We start from the raw sequence: 22932 nt of genomic DNA, 5'->3' as shown, positions 1-22932 counted from the left end.
CAAGCAGAGTGTGAAAAATCAATCTTGGATCAATGTGACAGGGGATTTAGTTAGAAGTGTTGCTATAGAGGAGAATGCAGAGTGTTAAAGAGAGAAAGAGAGAGAGGCTTCTTCTTCTCTGTAAACTGCAGATTAAAGTGACCTCTGCACCTGCGTCCCTGATGTTTTCCTAATTGCCTTGTCTTGACATCCTGATAAACGGCACTGAGACATTTTTCCTCCTCTGCTGTTTACAGCTTCAACACCTGACGCCATGAAAGCTGGCGGAGCGCATGCTGAACTTTCTTTCTCTGTGTGTGTATTACAGAAATAGTATCAGTCTCAGCATTAGTGGCTCGAGTGATAGCCTGAAGACGAGTCGACTCAAGATCTCCGCTGATACCAGAGTATCATTCTGGTGGAAGAAGTATTCAAATCTTTTCTTTTTGTAAAAGTAGCGATAAAACAATGTAAGAGTACTCCATTACAAGTAAAATCATGCATCAATATCATACTAAAGAGTACACAAGTATATTTAGCAAAGTGTATTTAAAGTATCAGAGGTTATGCAGACAAATTACTCCTATATGTGATTGATTACTAATAGTGATGCATTAACAGTAAATGAACTACACTTATATAGCGCCTCTCTACTTTAACGGACAAATCACTTTACAGTTTTTGCCTCTCATTCAGCCGTTCACACACACAACTTCAACTTAACCTGAAAATAAGCAGAGAAATGTTGTTTCATGGAGTCCAGAATTCATATCTGCTCTCACCGTGGCCGGACTAAACTCCTATAGGGCCTCAGGGTGAAGTTTGTTTTTGGGGCCCCTATTGACCCCCATTATATACTCTAGACATGAGATGATTAGTCGATCAATTCATTGATAGAAAATAAATCGGCAACAATTTTGATAACTGATTAATTTTTTAAGCAAAAGTGCATGAAACTCACTGGTAGCAGCTTCTCAGAGGTGAGTATTTGCTGGTTTTCCCAGTTTTCCATTATAGTAAACGCAACATCTTTGTGTTTTTGACAGAAAGACAAAACAAACCATCTGAATATGTTAACTTAGGCTTCAGGGAATAGTGATCAACATTTTTTACTGTTTTCTAACGTATTAAACACTGACCAATCAACTGATAATTAAAGAAGACAATTGTCAGATCTATTGATAATGAGATAGATGGTTAGTTCCAACCTTATAGTACTCTTAGGTTTGCACTAGGTTGTCCTGGGTTTTCTGCTATTTAAAGGATATGGCTGATATATTTTTCTTATTGTCAACAAATCTCACGTGCAGAGCCAAACCAACAATGAACTGATCTACTCACAAGTATTGTGTGTGTATCCTCCATTGACCTCCATTCTTGCCCAGAAACTATTAAAAACATGTCAATGAGCCACATGGATTATAGTCACTGTAGTTTGTTTAGAAACAGCTCCAAAGACTTATAACAGCAATCACGTTTTCAGTCTCCAGAGAGTAGTTCTGTTTATGACAGACACCATAGCACATGCCCAGGATCGCTAGCTTGTTGTGCTACATACACAACGTCTTGACTTTGTACTGTATTGTTATTTAGTCAAAGAATTTCAGAACAAAGTCAAGAGGTTGTGATTTGGTGCACAACAAGCTTCCAATTTACAATACAATACTAGGATCGATTCATTGTGGGTTTGGCTCTGCATGAGATTTGTTGACAAATATAAAATATCCTTTAATTAAACACAACTTTACAACAAATGAGCTCAACATAAACTAAAAGAAAACATGTGTCTTAAAAGTAGATTTTAACACAGAGTCCCTCTTCAAGATCAGGATCATAAGGTGGGAGATGGAGAACCTGTCACAGCTGTGATTGATCGATTGGGGTTTCCGTATTTGCAGCGCTTTTCTGTATTTGGTTGTGTTTTCTGAATTTGTTTGTGTTTCCTGTACTTGTGATACTTTTCTGTAATTGGTTGTGTTCTCTGCATTTTCAGAGCTTTTCTGATTGCTGTACATGTGTTGTCAAACTGGTGAAGATGTTTCCTTCACTGCTTGTATTTTCTCTATTTTCATGTCTTTTCTGAAGTTGCAGTTCAGAGGAAACAAAAGCAGAACCCGGGTCAGAGGGTACAAAGTTCAGTCAGAGTATAGGAGAGTTCCTGTAGTGGAAAAGGTCTTTTAGAGAGAGAGGCTCAGGTCCGGTTCGTACTTCGCGGGCACCCAGTGCATGTGGCCGCAGCGCACACGTCAGCAGATGGAGATCAGCACCCTGGACAGCGGCGCCTGGTCAATAATAAAGCAGCCGGAGCTCCTTTCCTGCCCAGCTGCTGGGAGTACTGGGAGAGGGTGCTTCACCCATCGGAGACGGATGGATGACTAAAGAAAAATAGCGACTTGTTTACAGGATGACAGTCCGGGTTTTTTTTTTCTCCCCATTCCGGAAGTAGCTGCTGGTTCAATCTCCAAGCCGACCATTTCGAGGAGGAAAATCAGCGCCAGCAGTATCATCACCACCATCTATCTGATCCAATAATCAATGCCATTACTGCTGTGTAATTGCTCTCGGATGCGAAGACATCTTCATGCGTCTTCCCCATCTTTCTCTCCAATTAGAAAAAATCGCAGGGTGCCTTTATTATTCTGCCTCTCTCTTTCTTTCTACCGTATTTTGGCTCGCGATGAAATGCTGATGGACATCGACGCGAGGATGGGAAACATGGGGCTTTCGGGTGTTTTTGTGTTGCCATATTTCCAGCTAGGCTACTGAAGGAAGAAGAAAAAATGCAAATGACACGGATTGTGTTTTTGATCTCGACGTGGATTGTCGGGGTGAATGGCACGGATTCTTCGCGGATCAACCAGAGGCTTTACAAAAAGGAGATGAAATAGGAAGAGAGGGAGAGAGAGAGAGAGAGAGAGAGAGAGAAAATGGACCATGATCTGACGCTTGGGATGCTACATTGAGAGGGACAATAAAAAAAACAGATATATTATTATAATAACGTCAAAATCAACTTCCATTTCATCTTCCGCACCCTTTCCCTTCCTTTTGTTTTTGGATTATGATTCTTGACAAGAGTCCCAGATGTGACTGTATGGATGGCATGTCGTTGTATTTTACATCCCATCTTCTGTTTCCTGGCTCTGTGTTGCTCTCTCTTCCACTCGTCCACTCTCTCGCAGTCTTCTGCTTTGGGTAGCAAAACATGTAGGCTATTTTTTGCTGCAAGCCCAGTGTGCGTCTGAAAAAAAAGGGTGTCTTTTAGAGCAGCCTCGAGGAAAAATGGACCGTGGAAATCAAGAAACTGTCCAAGTTGTAATGTTTTCTAAGGGTGCGGTGGAAGATGTATCTATAGACAGCATTTGCTGAGTTGTTTGAGTAATGAATATTGAAAGAGTGTGTCGGCCAGCTGAAGGGGAAAATCTTTCATCCGCATTGGCTTAGACACACATGCCATCAGTGGGGCGAGAGCCTTTATTTCTCTGGATTTCCAATTAATAGTTGTGGTATTACAGAAAAAAATACAATAAAAATGAACATATCTGGTGTATGAATTATAATAATTATAATAGAGGGAGAGAGGAAAAGACAAAAACACTTTTACACATTTATTCATTTCAGTCTTTATGTAGCCAAACATGTTCAAGTATCGGATCCGCATGTTTTTTAATGAACTGAAAGTCCTGGTGTTTATGCGATCCGATTCGAGACAGTCCGGCTCAGACACAGATAGACGGTCCACCACCATGCGAGGTCTGGGGATGGGCGGCTGCGGTTGGCCGCCTTTCGTCGACTGCCATTCCCGGGATGACGAGGAGGAGTACTACGGCAGCGACCCGCGGCCCCGGAGCTTGGCGTTTGAGGACAAGGAACCAAAGCTGCAAGTGGGCCTGGACGCCGTTTCTCTGGCCAGCACCGCCAGCAGCCTGCGGACCCCCCAGTGCCGGATCTGTTTCCAAGGCCCCGAGCAGGTATAGACATGCAGCAGAGAGAGAGAGAGAGAGAGAGAGAGAGAGAGAGAGAGAGAGAGAGAGAGAGAATGGCTCCTTAATGCTGATGCCACGTCCTGTGGACGCAGACAGTGTTTGTGCTGATAGAAATGGTGCTGCACGGAGCCTTTGTGGTTGCTGTGGAGAACCATTTCACATCAGCAGGGTTTGAGGAAGTTTTTTTATTTTATTTTTTTTTTTTAACAATCACACTTGGTTCTTTCATCTAAATCTGCCATTTTGATTTTTTTGTTATACAGCAAATCACAAAGGGTCTCTGATTCAGAGGAGCTACTACAACCATCCTGTCCTACATCTCCTTCCCTCTCTCTCTCTCTCCCTCTCTCTCTCTCTCTCTCTCTCTCTCTCTCCCACCCACCTTCCCCTCACCTACCTCCTTTGAAAAGAAAAAACACAATCTAGGTTGAGGCCTAGGATTCCAACAATCATGTAGAGGTATTGTCTTTTATTCTGAAAAGATGGTTTATTGGTGATCTGGTTATCTGAATAACACAGTTTTCATATCTAAGCTTATGAGTTGTTGGGAGGCAGCAGTTCCCAAACATCTGGTATCCGGACCAGCATAGCAACAAAGAAAGTTAGCCAATTAGGTCTGCTGAATGACAAATAGAGTAACCCCCCACCCCCACCCCCACCTCCACCCCCTAAATTTTCCACATGTGTCACAGAACAGGATGATCAACTATTGATCGTGTGATGATCACTGTTCCCGGCCAGAAAAATGGTGTTAGCTATGATGATACGTGACAAGTTAAATGAATTTGTCATCCTTTCGCCTTTCTATTTTCTGCTCCTTTTTCCCTTTGCGGTGCTCTTTTTTTTTTTTTTCTTCCGAGAGCCCAAACAAAAACAATAAGTAGTGCATCTCTTTGGTCTGTGGCCAAATGCCGGTCTCACCAGATGTGCTGAAACCTGCGCCGCCTGGCTCAGCAGGTAGACCTGAAGCCTGAGATAATTAGAAACACTGTAAATCCTGTAGGAGCACAGATGGATATTACCATTTAGTCACTTCCCTAAGATAGGCGTATAGTGTTATTACAGCCCATGTGCTAATTTATGACATCTGCCTTAGAGTTTCTATTGTAAGAGATAGTAAACTGAGAGAGCCACAGGACCGAGTAAAGATTAGTTCAAGCTTGTTTTGGATACAAGGCGTATGATGTTACAGACAGGGATCAAACCCAGGTTGCCCACTCAAACATCTTCCTTTAATAAAAGGTTTTGGGCTTTGGGCTCTCCGGCAAGGTGACTCATCGTGCAACATGGCTCTGAGCTGCCTCTTTTAGTCACAGACAAAGAGAAAGCAAACAAAGCGTGGAGGGAAAACCCGAAGACTACGCTACTACATCAGCTTCTCGCTCTTATTGTTTGTTTTTCTTATTGTGCAAGGTGAAAGTGTCTTATACCTCCTCCGGTGCAGGGTTGGGAGGGGAGCTCACGTTTGCCATTTTATTGTTATTTCATTATTCAAGCAGGTCACAACAGGGGTAAGGATCATGTCGCTGTCAGCGGGCCAATTACCTACAGATATAATCACCTCGCTCTGTGGGCCGCACCGAGTATGAATCCTTATTAGCTGTCTGTCAAAGGTGTCGGTGTGTGGCGTGATGGTACAGTAGCTGATTCTACATAAATGGATTCACAGAAGCGGTGCCAGAGCCTGCCGGAGGGGAAGGGACGTGTTAACTTTTAGAGTACATACACGAAAACATGCTGGGGTGCGGAGAGGTGGTGGTGAGGTTGATCACCCCTGCCTGCCCTTTTCGCATGTAGTGCCCAACAGCGTGTTTCCACAGGGACACACAGTCTGCTCAGCTCAGGGGGAACTTCCACGCCAAAAACTGTTTGTCTAAAGGTTACAGTTGAGAAGGAAGACCTCTTTTTTTTTTACTTTAGTCATACTAGTGACACACCAAATTAACACCTTCATGTGCTGTGAAGTGGCCTTAAGGGACAAACTCATGCCAGTTCATTCAAGCAGGGAAGTGTGTGTTTTTGTGTGTGTGTAAAGAGTAGGACAGCTTTTATGTTTGTTAGTCTTTAAAGGATGATCCTGGTGATTTTCAAACCCATGAAAAGACCAACACAAATGACTCTTCTGACTAGCAAGTGTCGTCTCTGTATCAAAAACCTGATATATCTTGGAAAATGTCCACACTAAGCCGGCCAAGTTCACAAATGCATCTTTTTCTCTCTGTTTCGGCCCTCCGTCCAGACTAAAACAGTGTTTTTCTCTCCCAAAAACGCAGCTTTTCCAAAATAGCCTCCACAGCGTGTGAATCCGAAAATGCCGGCTTGGCGTTTTAGTGTGTACGGGGAAAACAGAGCTTTGTAGAAATGTTGTAATATCGGTGACAAATCAGATAACAGTAGCGCAGCATTTCATTGGAAGAGGAGGAAGAAGAAAGAGGAACTTTTATAGCCTGTTTGCAGTTAATCGTAGCTCTCTGCCACCTTTCTCTCGCTAAAACTGTTGTAAAAATGTCAGGAAGGCACAGCAGAAACGGTAACAGTATACTGTTTCTTCTTCGCTGGTTCTCTGTTGCTGACTTGCTCATCTCTCCTCCGTTCATGCCCAGTAGGAGGAGAAATTACCTGTTTTGGTGTTTTAATGTGGACAGCATATTTTCAGAAGTGCTGAAACACCTGGTGTGGACGCTTGTCGTTTTTGCACGAAAACAGCGTTTTTAGAATTTAGCCGGCTTAATGTAGACGTTGTGTCATTCCTCTTTGCCAGAAACTGTTAAAACACATCAATGAGTCACTGTTGCACTGTGTGATGTGTTCCTTCATTATGATGAACATGGACATTGTATTTACTTTGACTCAGTCCCACATTGCTGCCAGAAATACTCACTAGAACCAAATGTGTATTCATCCGCAGCTGAAAATAGTCCCTAACAAATGCACTATCTCCTCCTGTTTGATTAATATCCACTAAAAACCACAGTGCCCAGCTGCTTGAAGAAGTTATTCAGCATTTTCTAAAACTGAAACGATATATTTGTGAGCTGTTTGTTAAAGATTTAGTAGGAAGCAGTGGGATTGGGGTAGAGAAGTCAGAAAGTGTTGAGAGATGATCTAACACATTGTTAGTTTTGGTCTTTTCATGGGATTTACTGACAATAGGAAAAACCTCAAATCTGGAAGTAGGTTAAATTTACAGTTCACTTCATTGTTTGTTCAAACACAGTTTGTCAATTCATTTTCTAGTTTTATCTGAGCATGAGGACATCCTGCTCGTCCAGATGTGACCTTTTATATCTCAGCCTGTTACTCTCAAATGAGAGAATGTGCAAATGGAAAAAGAAGCATTTCGCCAAAAACATGTTTTACTTCCATTTTCATTTAGTTAAATGCAATTGAGTTTGATAAATTTGAATTTGATCGAGGATTTCATGTCTTCTTATTTGCCCTGCAGGGTTATCACATCTCCGCTATAAAAGCATTATTAACTTTAGCTTATTAAAAACCCTTAGCAGCTCATCTTTAATATTGTTATCTGTGTCATATCAGTGTCGTGTGATAACCTCGTACATCTGATTCTTATTCATTTAAATGCTTTGAATTGTACCTGGTTTGTAGAGCATCTTCAACAGACTGCATGAAGCTGAACAACAAGGCTGATTTTTCAGAGGTTTTTCTGTTTTGGAGATACACAGTTTTCACCCAAAAGCAATCGTATTTTTTTTTGTCATTATTCAACTTCCGTACATCAAAAGCATCTTTCACACCTTCACTTTGGTTTCCCAAAACTAAATTCACTCATGTCAGTCCTGTGATCTTGAGCAGGATGATTGATACTCGAGAACATCAAACGACGCTCCTGCAGAGTTTGAATCTTGAACTTTTGGATGAACTCAGGAGATACTTTGAAGAATTGCTCTGTTGGCATTTAATTCATGAATGCAAAAAGCACAAGTTTTTACATATTAATACATTTTATTTCACAGCTATATTCAGAGAAAGTCCCTGCTCGTTGGGTGTCTAAAATATGGTCTCCTTTTATCATCTAAGGAGCAGCTCCAGAAAAGGCTCCTCTTCATTCTAGCTGTGGATGAGAGAGATTATCTAAATCAGTGGTTACCAAACTTATTTTCGAACCTTCTTCATTTAAATGTCAGGAAATATTGTTTGTCCATGAATTTCAGCAGGACAACATCATTTGCCTTTGCTTTCCAAAACTGTTCAAATCACATTTGAAAAATAAACATGTTTTATGATATGACAACGCTGTGGTTAAAGTTGAGGTTAAGTTTTTACTAGGTTTAGATCATAGTTTGGGTTAAAATACATATTTTGTTAAAGTGGATGTAATGTTCTTATGATTTTATGTTATTTTTATACTGTTCTGATGTCAGATGTCTGTGTTAAACATGGTCAAAGCTCCAAAACTTGAAGTTAACTTATGTGAAATTGCCCCCTGAAAGTAAAAAAGTCGTTTGAAGTGTTACCTCTACTTCCTCCTCGTGATGACATCGTATTGTTTGGGCGTGCTCACAAACGGCCGTCTGTTAAGGTTGTTCACGTTGTCCACTTGAACATGTACGAATATATTTGAGAAGTTTCCATTTCGAGTAAAAGACAAGAGAAAGAAGAGTTTGTTTTGCCTCCCGAGTCGCCAAGAGGCAGCTTCTGGGGGTTAACCAATCAGAACAGAGCGGGCACATCGGGAGGGGGGCCTTAAAGAGACAGGGGCTAAAACGGCCTGTTTCAGACAGAAGCTGAACTGAGGGGCTGCATAAAGGGCCAGTACAAGATAAATAAGGAGTTTTATTGAATTGTAAATCAAATCTATATGTTCATCACCACAAGCAAGGCATCTGATATCACACAGTGTCATTTCATACATTGTTATAATAAAAAATATTAATATATGCGCTTTAAGATTAAGGAAACATTGTGGTTTGGGTTTAAAATTAGGCCACTACTTCCATAAGGTCAGGAGACCCTCATCGTCACGGTTACAATAACAACCAACTGGACTTCTCTACTCATTTACTAACCAGTTTTCACAGCCTGAATCTTTGGTGTAAGTGGAGCATGTGGTGTTCAGGTCTGTTGTAGCTTGTAGTTTATTGATTATTGTGACAAAAAAATGTACTAAAGTTCAGCCTCACACCAATCTGTAATCATATATGTGTGTTTATTTTCCTCCCTAAACACAAATATTTAGGCAAGTTAATTTGTGTAGCACATTTACATAATGCAAAAGAACAATAGAGCTTTAAGATGTAATTAAAAGTCACAGCAAACAGATGCGTGTTTAATTTAGATTTAAAGGTATTCAGCGTCGTCTCTAGTCTGAGATCTTCAGGTAGTTTGTTCCAGATGTGAGCAGAATAGAAGTTAAAAGCAGCTTCATTTACATCTAAATTTGATCTATTTCACTGGTCTGAATTGTCGGTCGTCACACGTTTTGCGTTTCCTGTTGGTTGTTTTAAAATCATATCCAGAGATTTTAAAGCTCTCTGTTTTTATTTTGTTTTAGTTGTTTGTGACATTAACATTCTCATCCCAGTCTGAATATGTTTCCTCGTTATACACACAGACACTTCAACGACAGCTTGACATTTTAGAAATGTTTGCTTTCATATTGTTTTTATTTAGTTCCTCATATACTTCTGACCTTCTCCGTCTTATCTTTATAATGTCAGCAGGCAACTTGTTTTAAAGTTTATGAGTGGCATGTGGCTCATCCTCCGAACCGCATCTTTTATGCGGTGGGGACACTTGAAGTATTTTATTATAAGAGGGAAGGTCAAACGAGCCAGATGGGGGGAAAGACAGAGTGCGGACGGACAGAAAAAATATGAAGCATATTTGTGTCGGCGAAGTAGTTCTCTGGTGCATAAACCCCGTGTTGATTAAACAGGTAAATCTCTGGCAGGTGAAACATATTCTGAAGCATTTTATGAGTCACCATTTGTAAACTGATGATTTAGCTCAGCGCTGATGTCAGTTAGTTTGGAAATCTGCACACAAAACAGAGCAAACACATATCAGCTGATTTTAATCTGCTGTTTTTATTACTGTGAAGGTGATTTCCACCATATTTTTAGTCACTACAAAGTAAAAAAGTACTTAAAGGAATAGTTTTGGTTTAGTTTTAGACATTTTATGCTTATTCGCTTTCTTGCTGAGAGTCAGACAAGAAGATTGATAAACACTTAAGCGTTGAAACAATGAGGCAATTAGTCAACCAACAGAAACTTATTTTAGTCAGGTTTTAGTCATTTTTCAACCAAAAATGGCAAAAATGTAATGAATTTGCTGCTTTTCTTGTTATATATGACAGGAAACTGCATATCTTTGGGTTTTGGACTCTTGGTTGAACAAAACAAGACGTTTGAATTCATCTACTTGAACTTATAACTGGCATTTTTCAATATTTACTGATAATTCATAGACTGTATTGATTACTTCTTGATTAAATGACAGTTGTACATCTTTAGTAGTAGGTTCTTTAGAAGTAAAATCTTCTCAATCTTCTTCACTGATTAATTAGTCCGATTAAAAGTCCACTAACACTCAATAGACAGAATGTTAATCGCCAATTATTTTGATAATGGATTAAATGTTTTGAGTCATTTTTTTGAGTCAGTCTTTATGCTACACTAACCATCTCCTTCTCTAGTGTCATATTTAAATACAAAATGTCAAAATATTCTTTTAATTTGACTTTTACAAACAGTTTATGCTTTTCAAAGTCACATCCTTTGAATTCAAAGGATAAAGCTGACGGCTTCCATGTTTTTCTTATTGTCAACAAATCTCATCTGCAGAGCCAAACCAACAATGAACTGATATATTTTGTGCTACATTGTATAATAGAGGTTGTGATATGCAACACAACAAGCTAGCAAAGCTCTGTAAATGGAGCTGTGATCCCGCACATGCTCAGTGTCGCCCGTCTTACACAGAACTACTCTCCAGAGACTGAAAATGTGATTTGTTTATTTCTTCGGAGCCATTTCCAAACAAACTAACGTCATCGTAATCTTCATAATGAAGGAATACGTCACCCGGTGCAGCGGTGTGACTCACTGATGTGTTTTTAATCGTTTTTTGGACAACAACAACAGAGGTCTACAGCACAGAGGAATAAGATATATTGGCTTTGGATACACACACACAATACTTGTAAGTAGGATGAATTCATTGTTTGTTTGGCTCTGCACATGAGATTCGATGCCAATAAGAAAATATAGAAACTTGCCAGGCTGATCCTTAACAGCTCTGAAGTGAACTCTACCACCTAAACGCAGTCAATATGTATCTTTGATGTCTCTGAGATGTGTTTATGTTAGCTGAGAGTTGTAGTTTGTTTGAGAGGTTGGCTGAGTTCACTCAGGCTTCAGCAGCAGCAGCAGCTCTTCTCTCCTTCACCTGGCTGCCCTTGAAGCCGCCTCGCTCCCCCGCTGGTGTTGCAGAGTGCTAACATGCCCCTTCGCCAACTGGGCCCCGCGTCAAGCTGTGACCATTCATTGATCTACTAATGATTCATACTGATTTTTTTTTTTTACCCCCGACACTGTTATTTTAAAAGCGTTTCATTCATTTTCGATGCACAGGTTTGACACTGCAGAGGGTTTTTTTTTTTTTTGCTTTTCATTCAGTGAAATGAGGCCCTGATGCAAAATGTGCCGTCAAATTTTAAGCCTTCTGACAAAATGGATGTTTGACTTTGATTGATGGTGACAGCCTGAATGTGGCGAACGAGCCAGCAGGCTTCAGGTGCTGACGTGGAGCTGAAGAGACAGAGTCCAAAAGCCACATTAGCTTGTCTCTTAGGGACTGGATGAGAATTATTAAGGCAGGCGAGGGTATTTTGATGTTGATTTTTTCTCCTCATTCTTACCCTTGTGAGCTCTGAACAGATCGAAATAGTTACAATACATCACAGAGATGTGTTTCATGTGTGCGCGGGTCATAGAGATGCATTTCCTTTATGCAGAAGACGACATTCATATTTCTGTAATAGTTTCCCATGAGAGACATTTTTGAGAAACACAATTTATGTGGATCGTATAGTTAATGCATAACATGTAGTTTCACAACTCATATATTAATGTTCACACTAGTTACTGCTTTTTCTTCTATGATTATGATCAAACCGTCCCCCTATCAGTAACTCTATCTCTCCTCCTATCTAGAATTATAATTAAATGACACTTTATTAACAGTATATTGCATTTAGCAGCAATATTTGACAAGAAAATGTTAGAGGAAAGGCTTTAAACTCATTTAGCTGGTTAGCTCACAGCACTGTTGATTATTTAAGCTCACAAACATGAAGTTTTACTGGCAATATTTAATAAATCTCATTATGTCCATCCCCTGTTGTATAGGAAGTGTTTCAGTGCTGCTTGTTTGTTCGGACAAAAATAATACTTTAGCTTCTAATAATAGCAAAGGACAACAAGCTAATATGTTAATTAGTTGTGGGTTAAAGTTACTTTAGATTCTGAAGCTCTAAGTAGTTTTACAAATGCACGTCCTGTTTAACAAATGTCCTGCATGTTTTAGATGTTTCCTTTGATTCAAATGAACGGCTCGTTATCAGGCTTCTGCAGAGTTTGATGATCATTTGAATCAGGTGCGTTGGAGGAGGGAAACATCTCAAACATGCAGGGCAGAGGTGCTCCTGGATCAGGATTGAAAACCACTGGGTGATTCATACCTCACGCTGCGGTTAACGCAAAACCTCAATTTGCACGACGCCTCTGTGTAGATCTTATTAGTGATTGATTATTTATCTCTCACAAAGATCACACTCACTCCTTTATTCCACATAATAACGAGAGTGAAAATGAAATGTGTCATATAGAGTCAGATCTCAATGTGATGCAAGCTCAGTATCACACGTTGCCACTTGTTGCACTAATTAGTGTAATGAGAAGAAACATGTTTCCTGTTTACGGTTTGCAATGTTACTAATATGATCAGTTCTGCTCACACTTCATTGTTGGTTCCTCCACAATTAACTGAGCTGTAACAATTAAAGACACTTAAAGCTCACTTTTAATGTGCGTTTTGGTGGCGCACATTGTGAAAAATAATGATTTGTTGAGATATTAAATGTTTAAATCTGCTCACTTCATCTCATGTTCCTGATGCTTTGCCTCTTTTAGTTATTAATATATTAAAGGAACAGTTCAACATTTTGCAAAATATGCCCATTCCCCTTCTGGCAAAGAGTGAGGTGAGAAAATCAATACCGCTTTCCAATAGGAGGGTTGTATCAATCTTCTCATCTAATTCTTCGCCAGAAAGCCAATCAGCCTGTTTCCCAAAATGTTTCTATTCTTTAAGTGGAGTTGTCCCAGTTTAATACCCTTCGGGGAGGGGTGTTTTATTTCCCTAGTAGAGATCAGGCCAGATGCATAAATATAAATACGTTTTAATTAATGTTGCTGTGTTTCCTTGTCTTGTCCTGCAGGGGGAGCTGTTGAGCCCCTGCCGCTGTGACGGCTCCGTGCGCTGCACCCATCAGCCCTGCCTCATCCGCTGGATCAGCGAGAGGGGCTCCTGGAGCTGTGAGCTCTGCTACTTCAAGTACCAGGTCCTGGCCATCAGCACCAAAAACCCTCTGCAGGTAACATCACACACACACACACACACACACACACACACACACCGACACACACACATTCGTGTTTCCGTCTCTTCAGAGGACATTACATTGACCTACATGATTTTCCTGGAGACTCATCCTAACCGTTACTCTAACCCTTCACCTTAATCCAAGTCTTCATCCTAAAATTTACTGATTTACGTCATGGGGGACGTTTATGTTATTTTTTGTCCCCAAAAGTGAGACGAGTCGCCACAATGTGACAATGTGAATAAACAGATTTATGTCCCCTAAACATGAGTAATACCTGCTACACACACTTACATGTTTGTACTTCTATACTTGTGAGGAGGTTTATTGACATAATGCATTCATTCATGCATTTATTCATCCATAATGAAACTAGTCGTTAGTTGCAACCCTAAGGGAATGGGCTGCAACTATCAGTTATTTTCATCATCAGTGAATCTGTTGATTATTTTCTCGGTTAATTTGGGCTTTACAGTATCAGAAAATGGTAGCAAACTGCAAGATGACATCCTAAAATGTTTCTTTTGTCCAGACCAACAGTCCAAAACTCAAAGCTAGTTAGTTAGTTAGTTAGTTAGTTGGTTTATTATCATAGAGGACTAAATAAACTAGAAAGTATTCATATATGAGTAGATTGAATGAGAAAATAGAAAAATAAAATGATTAATCTATTATCAAAATAGTTCTGTTGACCAGCTAATTGATTAATGAACTAATCATTGCAGCTCGACATGCCCTTTACACTAACTTTGACCGTCACAGCTGAATGCTTGAGCCCAACACCTTCTCTAAACTGAACCTAAACCTTATTCTAACCTTAAAACCAAGTCTTAATCCTCAAACAGTCATTTTAATGTGTGTCCCAAAGTGAGGACTGACCGTAATGTCCTCACTGTCCAAAAAATGTCCTCACTCCTAAGGTCTAAAACTCAAATTTGTCCTCATAAAAAAACACACACATACATAAACACCCTCTAGTCTGTGGGGTTGCAGATTTTAGCAAAAAAAAAAAAAAAAAGAGAAACTCTTTTGGAAAACAAGGCTCCACACTCCCCTCTTGGATCATCACTCTTGCAGAATTTGAACTAAAAAGCTGCAGCACTGATACTGTGCCCATCCAGATGAATCTGACTCACAGCGCACATGGGATTCAACTCACAAACAAGGCCAGCAGAGCACAGCATGGCTCAGCTCAGCTCAACTCAGCTCGGTTTTGGCTCAGCGGTGTGCAGAAGTCTCCTCATCGATCGCTTTTTTACAAAACATGCTCTCTGATAAACAATCGAGTCAACAAGATGGCGATAGAGTGTGAATATGTAAACTTCTCAACATGCAGGGGCGCTGTCACGCTCTGATGGGGGGTCACTCTTTAAAATTCATGAGCGATTCAAGCAGGGAGATCTTATCACATGGAGGGGGGGGGGGGGAGACATTTCATAACATATACAACATGGAAAAACGCTGCCGCAGTCTGCGCTCAGGCAGCAGACCTGGCGCTCTTTGCTAGAACAAATCTCGGGCCGTCGCTGTGGTGTGAAGACTGTTTGCCATATTGTGCTGACACATTTTCCCTCTGCGTCACCGTCCTTCTGCCCTCCTTCTCAGAGGCGGCCAATAGATCTAAAACCTATTGAGAGGAGGCTGTCTGTGTGTTGTGTTTGACATTTGTTAGGGTCTGTGTATCAGTGTTGTTGATGTGTTGATAGATTTGTCTCGTATATGGGATATTGTATTGTTATTTAATGTAATTCTACTCATATATGTGGATTTGTTAGTTATAATGTAGACCAGCGGTGGAAAGTAACTGTACTTAAGTACAATTTTGAGATATTTGCACATTTCAGACAGAAATAATGCACTTTTTACTCTGCTACAGTCACTATACTTCTCATCTTAAGATTTTCCATTTAAAAAATCATCATGATAAGCTTTTAAAATATATTATCAAAGATTAAACATGTGGTACCCTCATGATCCTGGACGACAAAAGCGGTGTTTTGGGGCGTTTCAGGTGTTCTCACATGGTTTCATTTAAATAACTGTTTGAGGCCTAAAGAGGTAAAATTATCCAATACTTTACAAAAAAAGGAAAAGATTAGAGAAAAGTCCAAAACATTTGTACACATTTGTGAAGCAGAGCTTTGTTTTTTCTTCTTTTATCTCCCATTAAGTCAATTCATTTTTTTATTTATATGCCAAATATCACAAACCACAAATTTGCCTCAAGGGGGCTTTACAATCTGTACAACATACCACATCCTCTGCTCTTAGACCCTCGATTCAGATAAAGAAAACCTCTCTAAAAAAAACACCTTTAACAGAGAAAAAATGTAAGAAACCTCAGAAGAGCAACAGAGGAAGGAATAGAACAAGACAGCAAAGTTACAGTCTGGAAAAACAGGACGACAAAATGATAAAACCCATTAATCATCTCACGTCCCTTCAGATTTCTCTTGTGACGCTTAAGTTGAGAACCGCTGGATTAAAATACCAAAACTGACTTTAAAGTAGTTCAAACTAGCTCCACCTCGACCAGCTATAACAGTAACATGCTGTTTACACACTGCTGCATCTGTGTTAACGATCTAATGTTAAAAAAATCTCATTTATACTCATATATCAGTCACACAGGATCAAATATCTTCAGAACAAGTACTTTTACTTCAGTACTTTGAGCACATTTTACTGATAATACTTTTGTTTATCATTATGAATGCTGAACTTTTACTTGTTTTATTTATTTATTTGTTTATTTATAGAGAAAACACACATTAATTAACAATAATTAATCATCTGCAGCCCCTCGGCAGGTTAAAAGAACAAACACAGCATCAAAGTACATGTAAGAGGATACAGCATAACCGATAAAAACACATTAAACAGAATAACACTCCATTTATACCATTTATACTCATACTTGTACTTAAATTAAGTATTTGAGTTCTTCTTCCACCCCTGATGTAGATGTTTTCTCTCCTCTCCAGTGGCAGGCCATCTCTCTGACGGTGATAGAGAAGGTGCAGATAGCGGCCATTATTCTGGGTTCCCTGTTCCTCATCGCCAGCATCTCCTGGCTCATCTGGTCCTCCCTCAGCCCGTCGGCCAAGTGGCAACGTCAGGACCTGCTCTTCCAAATCTGCTACGGCATGTACGGCTTCATGGATATCGTCTGCATAGGTAAAAGACAGAGCGGACGAAGACAGCGAAACAAACGCTGAAATGTGCAAAGATAATATGTTTACGAGCAGCGGTAATAGATGAACTGTGAAGGAGTAGCGCATGAAAATATAAAGTTAGAAGACTTAGGTGACAGAGCACAGACGGATGCATTATGCAACAACAGGGACAGCAAAGAAAAACAGGATGTACTCTGCAACAACAAAAAAATATTAATAGGCTGCATTATGCATGACAAACTAATATTCAGCTCACATTCTGTTGATGGTTAAGGTCATGCAAAATTACACAGAAAAGCAAACTAAATAGGCAGATGGTGCATAGGTAGGAGATGACAACTAAACTAAAAGCCAAGCAAATTCTGATGATGTCGCAGAGTACAAGAGACTGTTTTTCTAGGAGCAACCTGGTCGACTGTTCTTGTGTGATATTGAGTTGCCTGTGTAAGACAACACTGAGAACAGATGGCATCAGATATCTGCACTGTGATTATTGCCAACTGTCTATTCTCATCCACAGGCGAGATGGAAAGTTCCTACCTACGATGCAGATTGCAGCTCGCAGGCCCCCCTCTTTTTTTTTTTTTAGCGTAATATTTGATGTAAAGCAGTGGGAATTCATTGGATTTCATGCACTGCCCTTCACCCTGCTTCTTCTTCTTCTTTCCGCCCAGGCCTCATCATCCACGAGGGATCATCGGTGTATCGAATCTTCAAACGATGGCAGGCTGTCAATCAGCAGTGGAAAGTACTGAACTACGAGAAATCAAAGGACTTGGGCGACCCGGTGAGTTCGAGCAGCAAGGCGGGAGCTCGTGGCTCTCGCGGGAACCCCCACGGCCTAGCCAGCAGCAGCGCCGGGCGACAGAGCAGGAGGCTAAGAACTATTCTGAACCACCACTGTGGATACACCATCTTGCACATCCTGAGTCAACTGCGGCCCAACGACCCGCGGATCAGCGCCGCCGCCAACCGGGAGGTGGTGATGAGGGTCACCACTGTATGAGTCGGGGAGTCGGTGTGCGCGATGGGAGGAAAAAACCTTTTTTTTTTGTCCAGATGTAAATGAGTGGAGGGACTTAACGGACCTGAAATTAAAAAAAAAACTAAAGACTCATGTTGGCAACAAGAGCCCTGCGAGGAGCTGAGTGATGCCCGGAGCATCAACAGACAGCACACACACTAGAGGATTTTTCCTCTTGTTTCGTACAACAAAAGGAAGCCAGATGCTCCTTTTCAATAATTAAAGAACTGATGAAAATAAGGACGAAAAAGCATTAAAAGACATCAAACATGAATTGTGAGGGGGAGAAGGGGGGAGGTTGGGGTTGGAGGGGAGGGGAGGGGGTGTAAACAGGCTTTATAACCTAAACCAAGACGATGAGACGTTTTTTCCAGTTCAATATCAGGATGCACAGAGACATTTCTCTTTGATTTGATCCTCTCGGTTTGATTTGTATCTCTTTCTTTTTTTTTTTTTTGGTTCTGTTTTTTACTCACTTTGATTTTTTGTACGGATGTATGATTTTAGAGGAAATCATGTAACTCCATACATGCCAAGCATTTCCAAGACAAACTATGTATAATGATCTTTAAAAAAAAAATTTCTACAAGCTAACCAATGCTGGGAAATAGACCGAAAACTGAAACAAACAAACATGAGAGAAACACAGAGGTGACAACAACAGAACAATAAGTTAAAATAAAAGAGAAAAAAAAAGGAAAAAAAAAAAAAGAAAAAAGAAATCAACAAGATTTCAGTGACACTTAACCTTTCTGCAATAAAGATACGTATGTACATTTCACAGGGAATTTTGCATGGGTATATAATTTTATTCTTCATCACATAAACATAAGCACATGACAAATTTGCTCTATTTCGAATGGTGCTTGCCAAAAATAAACACTTTAGAAACATCTGATTTCATTGCACCAACTTTTTGTCAACGTGACAAATGGCAGTGTGTTACAGCTATTTCAGCTAAAATACAGATTGTTGCTGATGTGTGCTGATTCAGATTTGATAATAAGTAAAACTATTGGATTAAAAATGGGGATCAAATGATCTCTGACTACTCAGTCTCACTCGGTCTCTTCTTTAAACCCCGTTTGTTGATCGAAGCGTGCACGGTGTGGTCGGGTGTGTGTCGTTTGTTTTCTGGTGTGAAAAATGTCGTGAGGTAACTTTTCTTTAGGGAAATAAAATGGGACGTTCATTATTTTCAATAGTTTTTTTTTCTTTCATTTATTAACCTGTTCAATCTGTCTGAAATGCATCTTGATCCAAGTGGCTGCAAAGACAATTCCTGCTTTTTTTTTGTTTTATATCATTTTTATCTGAATATGTTTGAGTTCAGGACTGTTAATTGGATGAAAACAAGACATTTGAAGACTGTGATGGGCATTTTTCACAATTTTCTGACATTTTATAGCCTCACCAGTTAACAGAGTAATCGAGACAGTAATCTGCAGATTAATAGGTAATGGAAATAATTGTTAATTGTAGGCATAAATCAGTTTTTACAGTTTTTATAGTTCTGACTGTCGTTTTTAGATTCCTTTGCACAACAGAACTGTTCACATTCCTGCAATAACTTATAAAAGTAAGTATGTCACAAAAGATGAAGTTAAAAAAAATATAAATCCACTATATACACTATAATTTCAAACCCTGAAAGTAAGGGACAGTACAAAGATTAGAAGGGTGAAGAGGGAGGCTGAAGCTTATATTTTAATTTTATGGAAAAGCAAGAATATCATCAGGGTTATGAATACTTTCCTTGGACCTTCTCCTTGACTTAGAAGTTTAGTACTGCATCTCTCTTTTCACAGAATAGTTTAACTTTCTAATGAGAGAATTATGGCTTGAAAAGTTACATATCTGACTTAAATTTTGTGCTACAATAGTACATTTTATAATGGTTGGTATCATGGTTAGCCCTGACTTATGTTGATGCCCAGGGTGAGATTTTAGATTGAAGCCCCAAAAGATTTAGATCGGAGCCCCCAAAAAAGTTCAACCTCCAGTCAAAGAACTTCAGATATGAAGAGGAAGTCCTCCCAGTCCTCCAGACAAGAAGGCAAAGTGGGGGTCAGGACACCGTATAATGGCGTTTGGTGGCTTGAGGTAGCACATGAGGTTTGGTGGCTGTCGTGTGAAAACTGACTGAACAGTAAGGCTTTTGGAAAATCAAACCACCATCAAAGCACACCTGTTGGTAAGAAAAAAACACAGCACCCCCTCCCTCGTTTGGTGCTATAGGCGACCACCTATGTGGCCACGAATGAATCCAGCAGCTGATTTATGTGTTGTGTTCTCAGTCGCCGCCGCTGCCGTTACAGCAGTGTGAGACAGACAGACGAGGATACAGTGACAGTGAAAGCAGAGGTGTTTGGGTTCATCACAGTTGACAGATGAATGCAGACTGTGTGAATGTGGAAGTTATTCAGTCTTAAAGGATTTGGCTGGCCTTTTGTTATGTTTTTCTGACTGTCAACAAATCTTGTGCAGAACCAAACCAACAATGAACTGATCCTACTTACAAGTATTGTGTCTGTATCCAAATCCGTCAATGAGCCACAACGCTGCACTAGGTGACTTGTTTCTTCACCAAGAAGATTACAGTCACAGTAGTTTGTTTGAAAAGGCTCCAAAGACTAATAACAAAAAATCACGTTTTCAGTCTCCGGAGAGTAGTTCTTTGTAAAGCAGACGCCATCGCATGCATCGCTAGCTTGTTGTGCTACATGTCACAACCTCTTGACTTTGTACTGACGTTCTGTCTGCCTGAACTCACATATTAAACTGAAGGCTTTTAAAAGGCTAGACTACCAACTCCAGACCTCCAGGGGCCCCAAAAGTTTACTCAAGTTTACTCCATATCATCTGGATCAACTGACCGTGGCAGAAAGTAAGTAAGTACATTTACTCAAGTGCTGTACTTAAGTAAAATATTACGGTACTTGTACTTTACTTGAGTATATCCAGTTTATGCTACTTTATACTTTTACTCTACTACATTTCAGAGGGAAATATTGTTCTTTTTACTCAAAATATACTAAATATATGATCAACTTATTAAATATAATGTATTATTATAGATGACTTATCCATATAGGTGTTTGTCAGTTTTGTGTCTGATTAGACCTGCTAAGGTCTGAGTTGTGCAAAGCTTTGCTGGGATTTACATGAAGTCATCATGGACAAATAAGAACAACAAAGGTAGAAATTGTTCCACAACAAAACACACAGGAGCAGCCTCTGAAGACCTGAAAAATGTATTTTCTATCTCGCTGCTCTTGATTAGAGCTGCAGTGATAAACCAGTTAAATCCATTAGTCAAAAAATACTCTGTAACTATTTTGTTAATTTAATAAATGTCATTTTTAGGCATTCATTTCATATGGAGAAGGATGTAGAATGAAAGAAAATATAAATCCAGGAGGAGAAAAATGTAAAAGGCCCTCCCCTGCTCTCCCCGAAATATCACACCACCAGTACAAAAGCTCCTCCTGGATATAAACCAGTCAGCATTTGTCTCCACCCAGTGGCTGCTCCTGCTCTGGTTTACCATTTTCCTTGTATTGGACCATTTTATTTCTTTGTGGGACAAAAAAACATCCTCCTCTCAGCTGCTAGAGGGCGTACAGACACCTGCAGCAGGAGGTGGTTGGACATTTTCAAGGCAGCAAAAAACCACAAGATGTTTGAGAAGTTTTGAGATTGAGGCCTTATTTTTGTGTTTCTCCTTTCTGCTGGAGGGAAACTACAGATAATGTTGGTGACATTTTACCAAGTCAGTTCCTAGTTTTTGCATTAGAGCAGTGCTATTGTATCTTGTAATGGCTGTACAGTGGCTGCTGTATAGTGGATTGTTTTTCCTCTGAGAAGTTGGGGGTTTTAAGGGGAATTACGGACTACAATTTAAAAAATGAACCAATGATGAGTTTCTTATAGGCTGATTCTTGTATTTTTAGGCTAAATATCTTTAATTGTAACTACTTTCTGGCCAAAAAATGAATAATTAGAAACTACAAGATTTGTTTTCTGGCAGCGTGGAGAAAGTTTTAGGCTCTAAATTCAACAGAAAATATAATTAAGTCAGAGTTATAAATATGTATAAATAAAATATGCTGAATCAAATAATTAGAACATTTAAATTAAGCCACAACTAATTTATTTATAACTTATTTTTATCATCAATTAATCTACCAATTGTTGTGTCGATTAATCAATTAGTCAATGAGATGTCATTAAATAGTGAAAATTGTCCATTTCAGTCTTCAAATGTCTTGTTTTGTTAATCCAACAGTCCAAAACACAAAGATATTTTAATCTTTTCATTTACTTTATCTTCTGTCGTACATAACAAAGAAAAACAAAAAAACAATTCAAACAAACAAACAAAAAACTTAAAGCGATTTGGAGCAAATAAATCTCTCTCATGTTGAGAAGTTACAACCAGCAAATATATTTTTTAAATTTCTTGACAATGACTGAAATTATAATTTTCTCTCAATACATTTATTGACTAATCATCTAAATCCTGGCTACAGATTCCCACTTAAGAATCTAGCAGAACGGACTTGTCAGAAATGGAATATAATACTCATAAGTATGTTTTAATCAATATATAATCACCTGTAAATAAGAATCATTGTGTTGTCTTTACCTTAGAATGAGTTCTTTATATCTGCATAGGAGGCGGGTCCTCTTCCACGGAGGCCGCCATGTTGCACCACCATGTTTCTACAGTAGCCCAGAATGGACAAACCAAACACTGGCTCTAGAGAGTGCTTATCGTGTTTTTCACAAGTTTCATGGCCAACGTAGGTTCTTCTACATGCTTGGAAGGGGAGCGGTATTCAATTGTTTGCAATCTGCAACCTCACCACTAGATGCCACTAAATTCTACACACTGGTCCTTTAAACAGCTACATTGTTTGATTTAATTTAGAGAAAATCCTGAGATTAATCTAAGTGGTTGCCTGATGATTATAGGTGAAAATAATTTTTAAAAAAAAATCATTCTGCACAAATTTTTTGTTTGTTTGTTTGTTTGTTTATTTACTTTTTCTTTTGTGAAACAAAACAGAACAACAACAAAAGTATTAAAACTGGGAAAGAAAAAGAAGGTTGAGAAACAATGCAGGGGTTTAT

General features: G+C 39.5%; 1 protein-coding gene across 1 annotated transcript; it reads left to right on the top strand.

Moving 5' to 3' along the window:
* Nucleotides 1-1706: 1706 nt before the first annotated feature.
* Nucleotides 1707-18854, top strand: marchf9 (membrane-associated ring finger (C3HC4) 9). Its single transcript, XM_067593277.1, has 4 exons — nt 1707-3950; nt 13432-13587; nt 16581-16773; nt 17447-18854. The coding sequence occupies exons 1-4, from the start codon at nt 3618-3620 to the stop codon at nt 17776-17778; spliced, it is 1014 nt and encodes a 337-aa protein (XP_067449378.1). The 5' UTR covers nt 1707-3617; the 3' UTR covers nt 17779-18854.
* The last annotated feature ends 4078 nt before the right edge of the window (nt 18855-22932 follow it).

Source organism: Thunnus thynnus, chromosome 6, assembly GCF_963924715.1.
Source record: "Thunnus thynnus chromosome 6, fThuThy2.1, whole genome shotgun sequence".
NCBI classification, from domain to species: Eukaryota; Metazoa; Chordata; class Actinopteri; order Scombriformes; family Scombridae; genus Thunnus; species Thunnus thynnus.
Note: the sequence above shows the minus strand (reverse complement) of the source record. Positions and strands in the feature narration are given on the sequence as shown.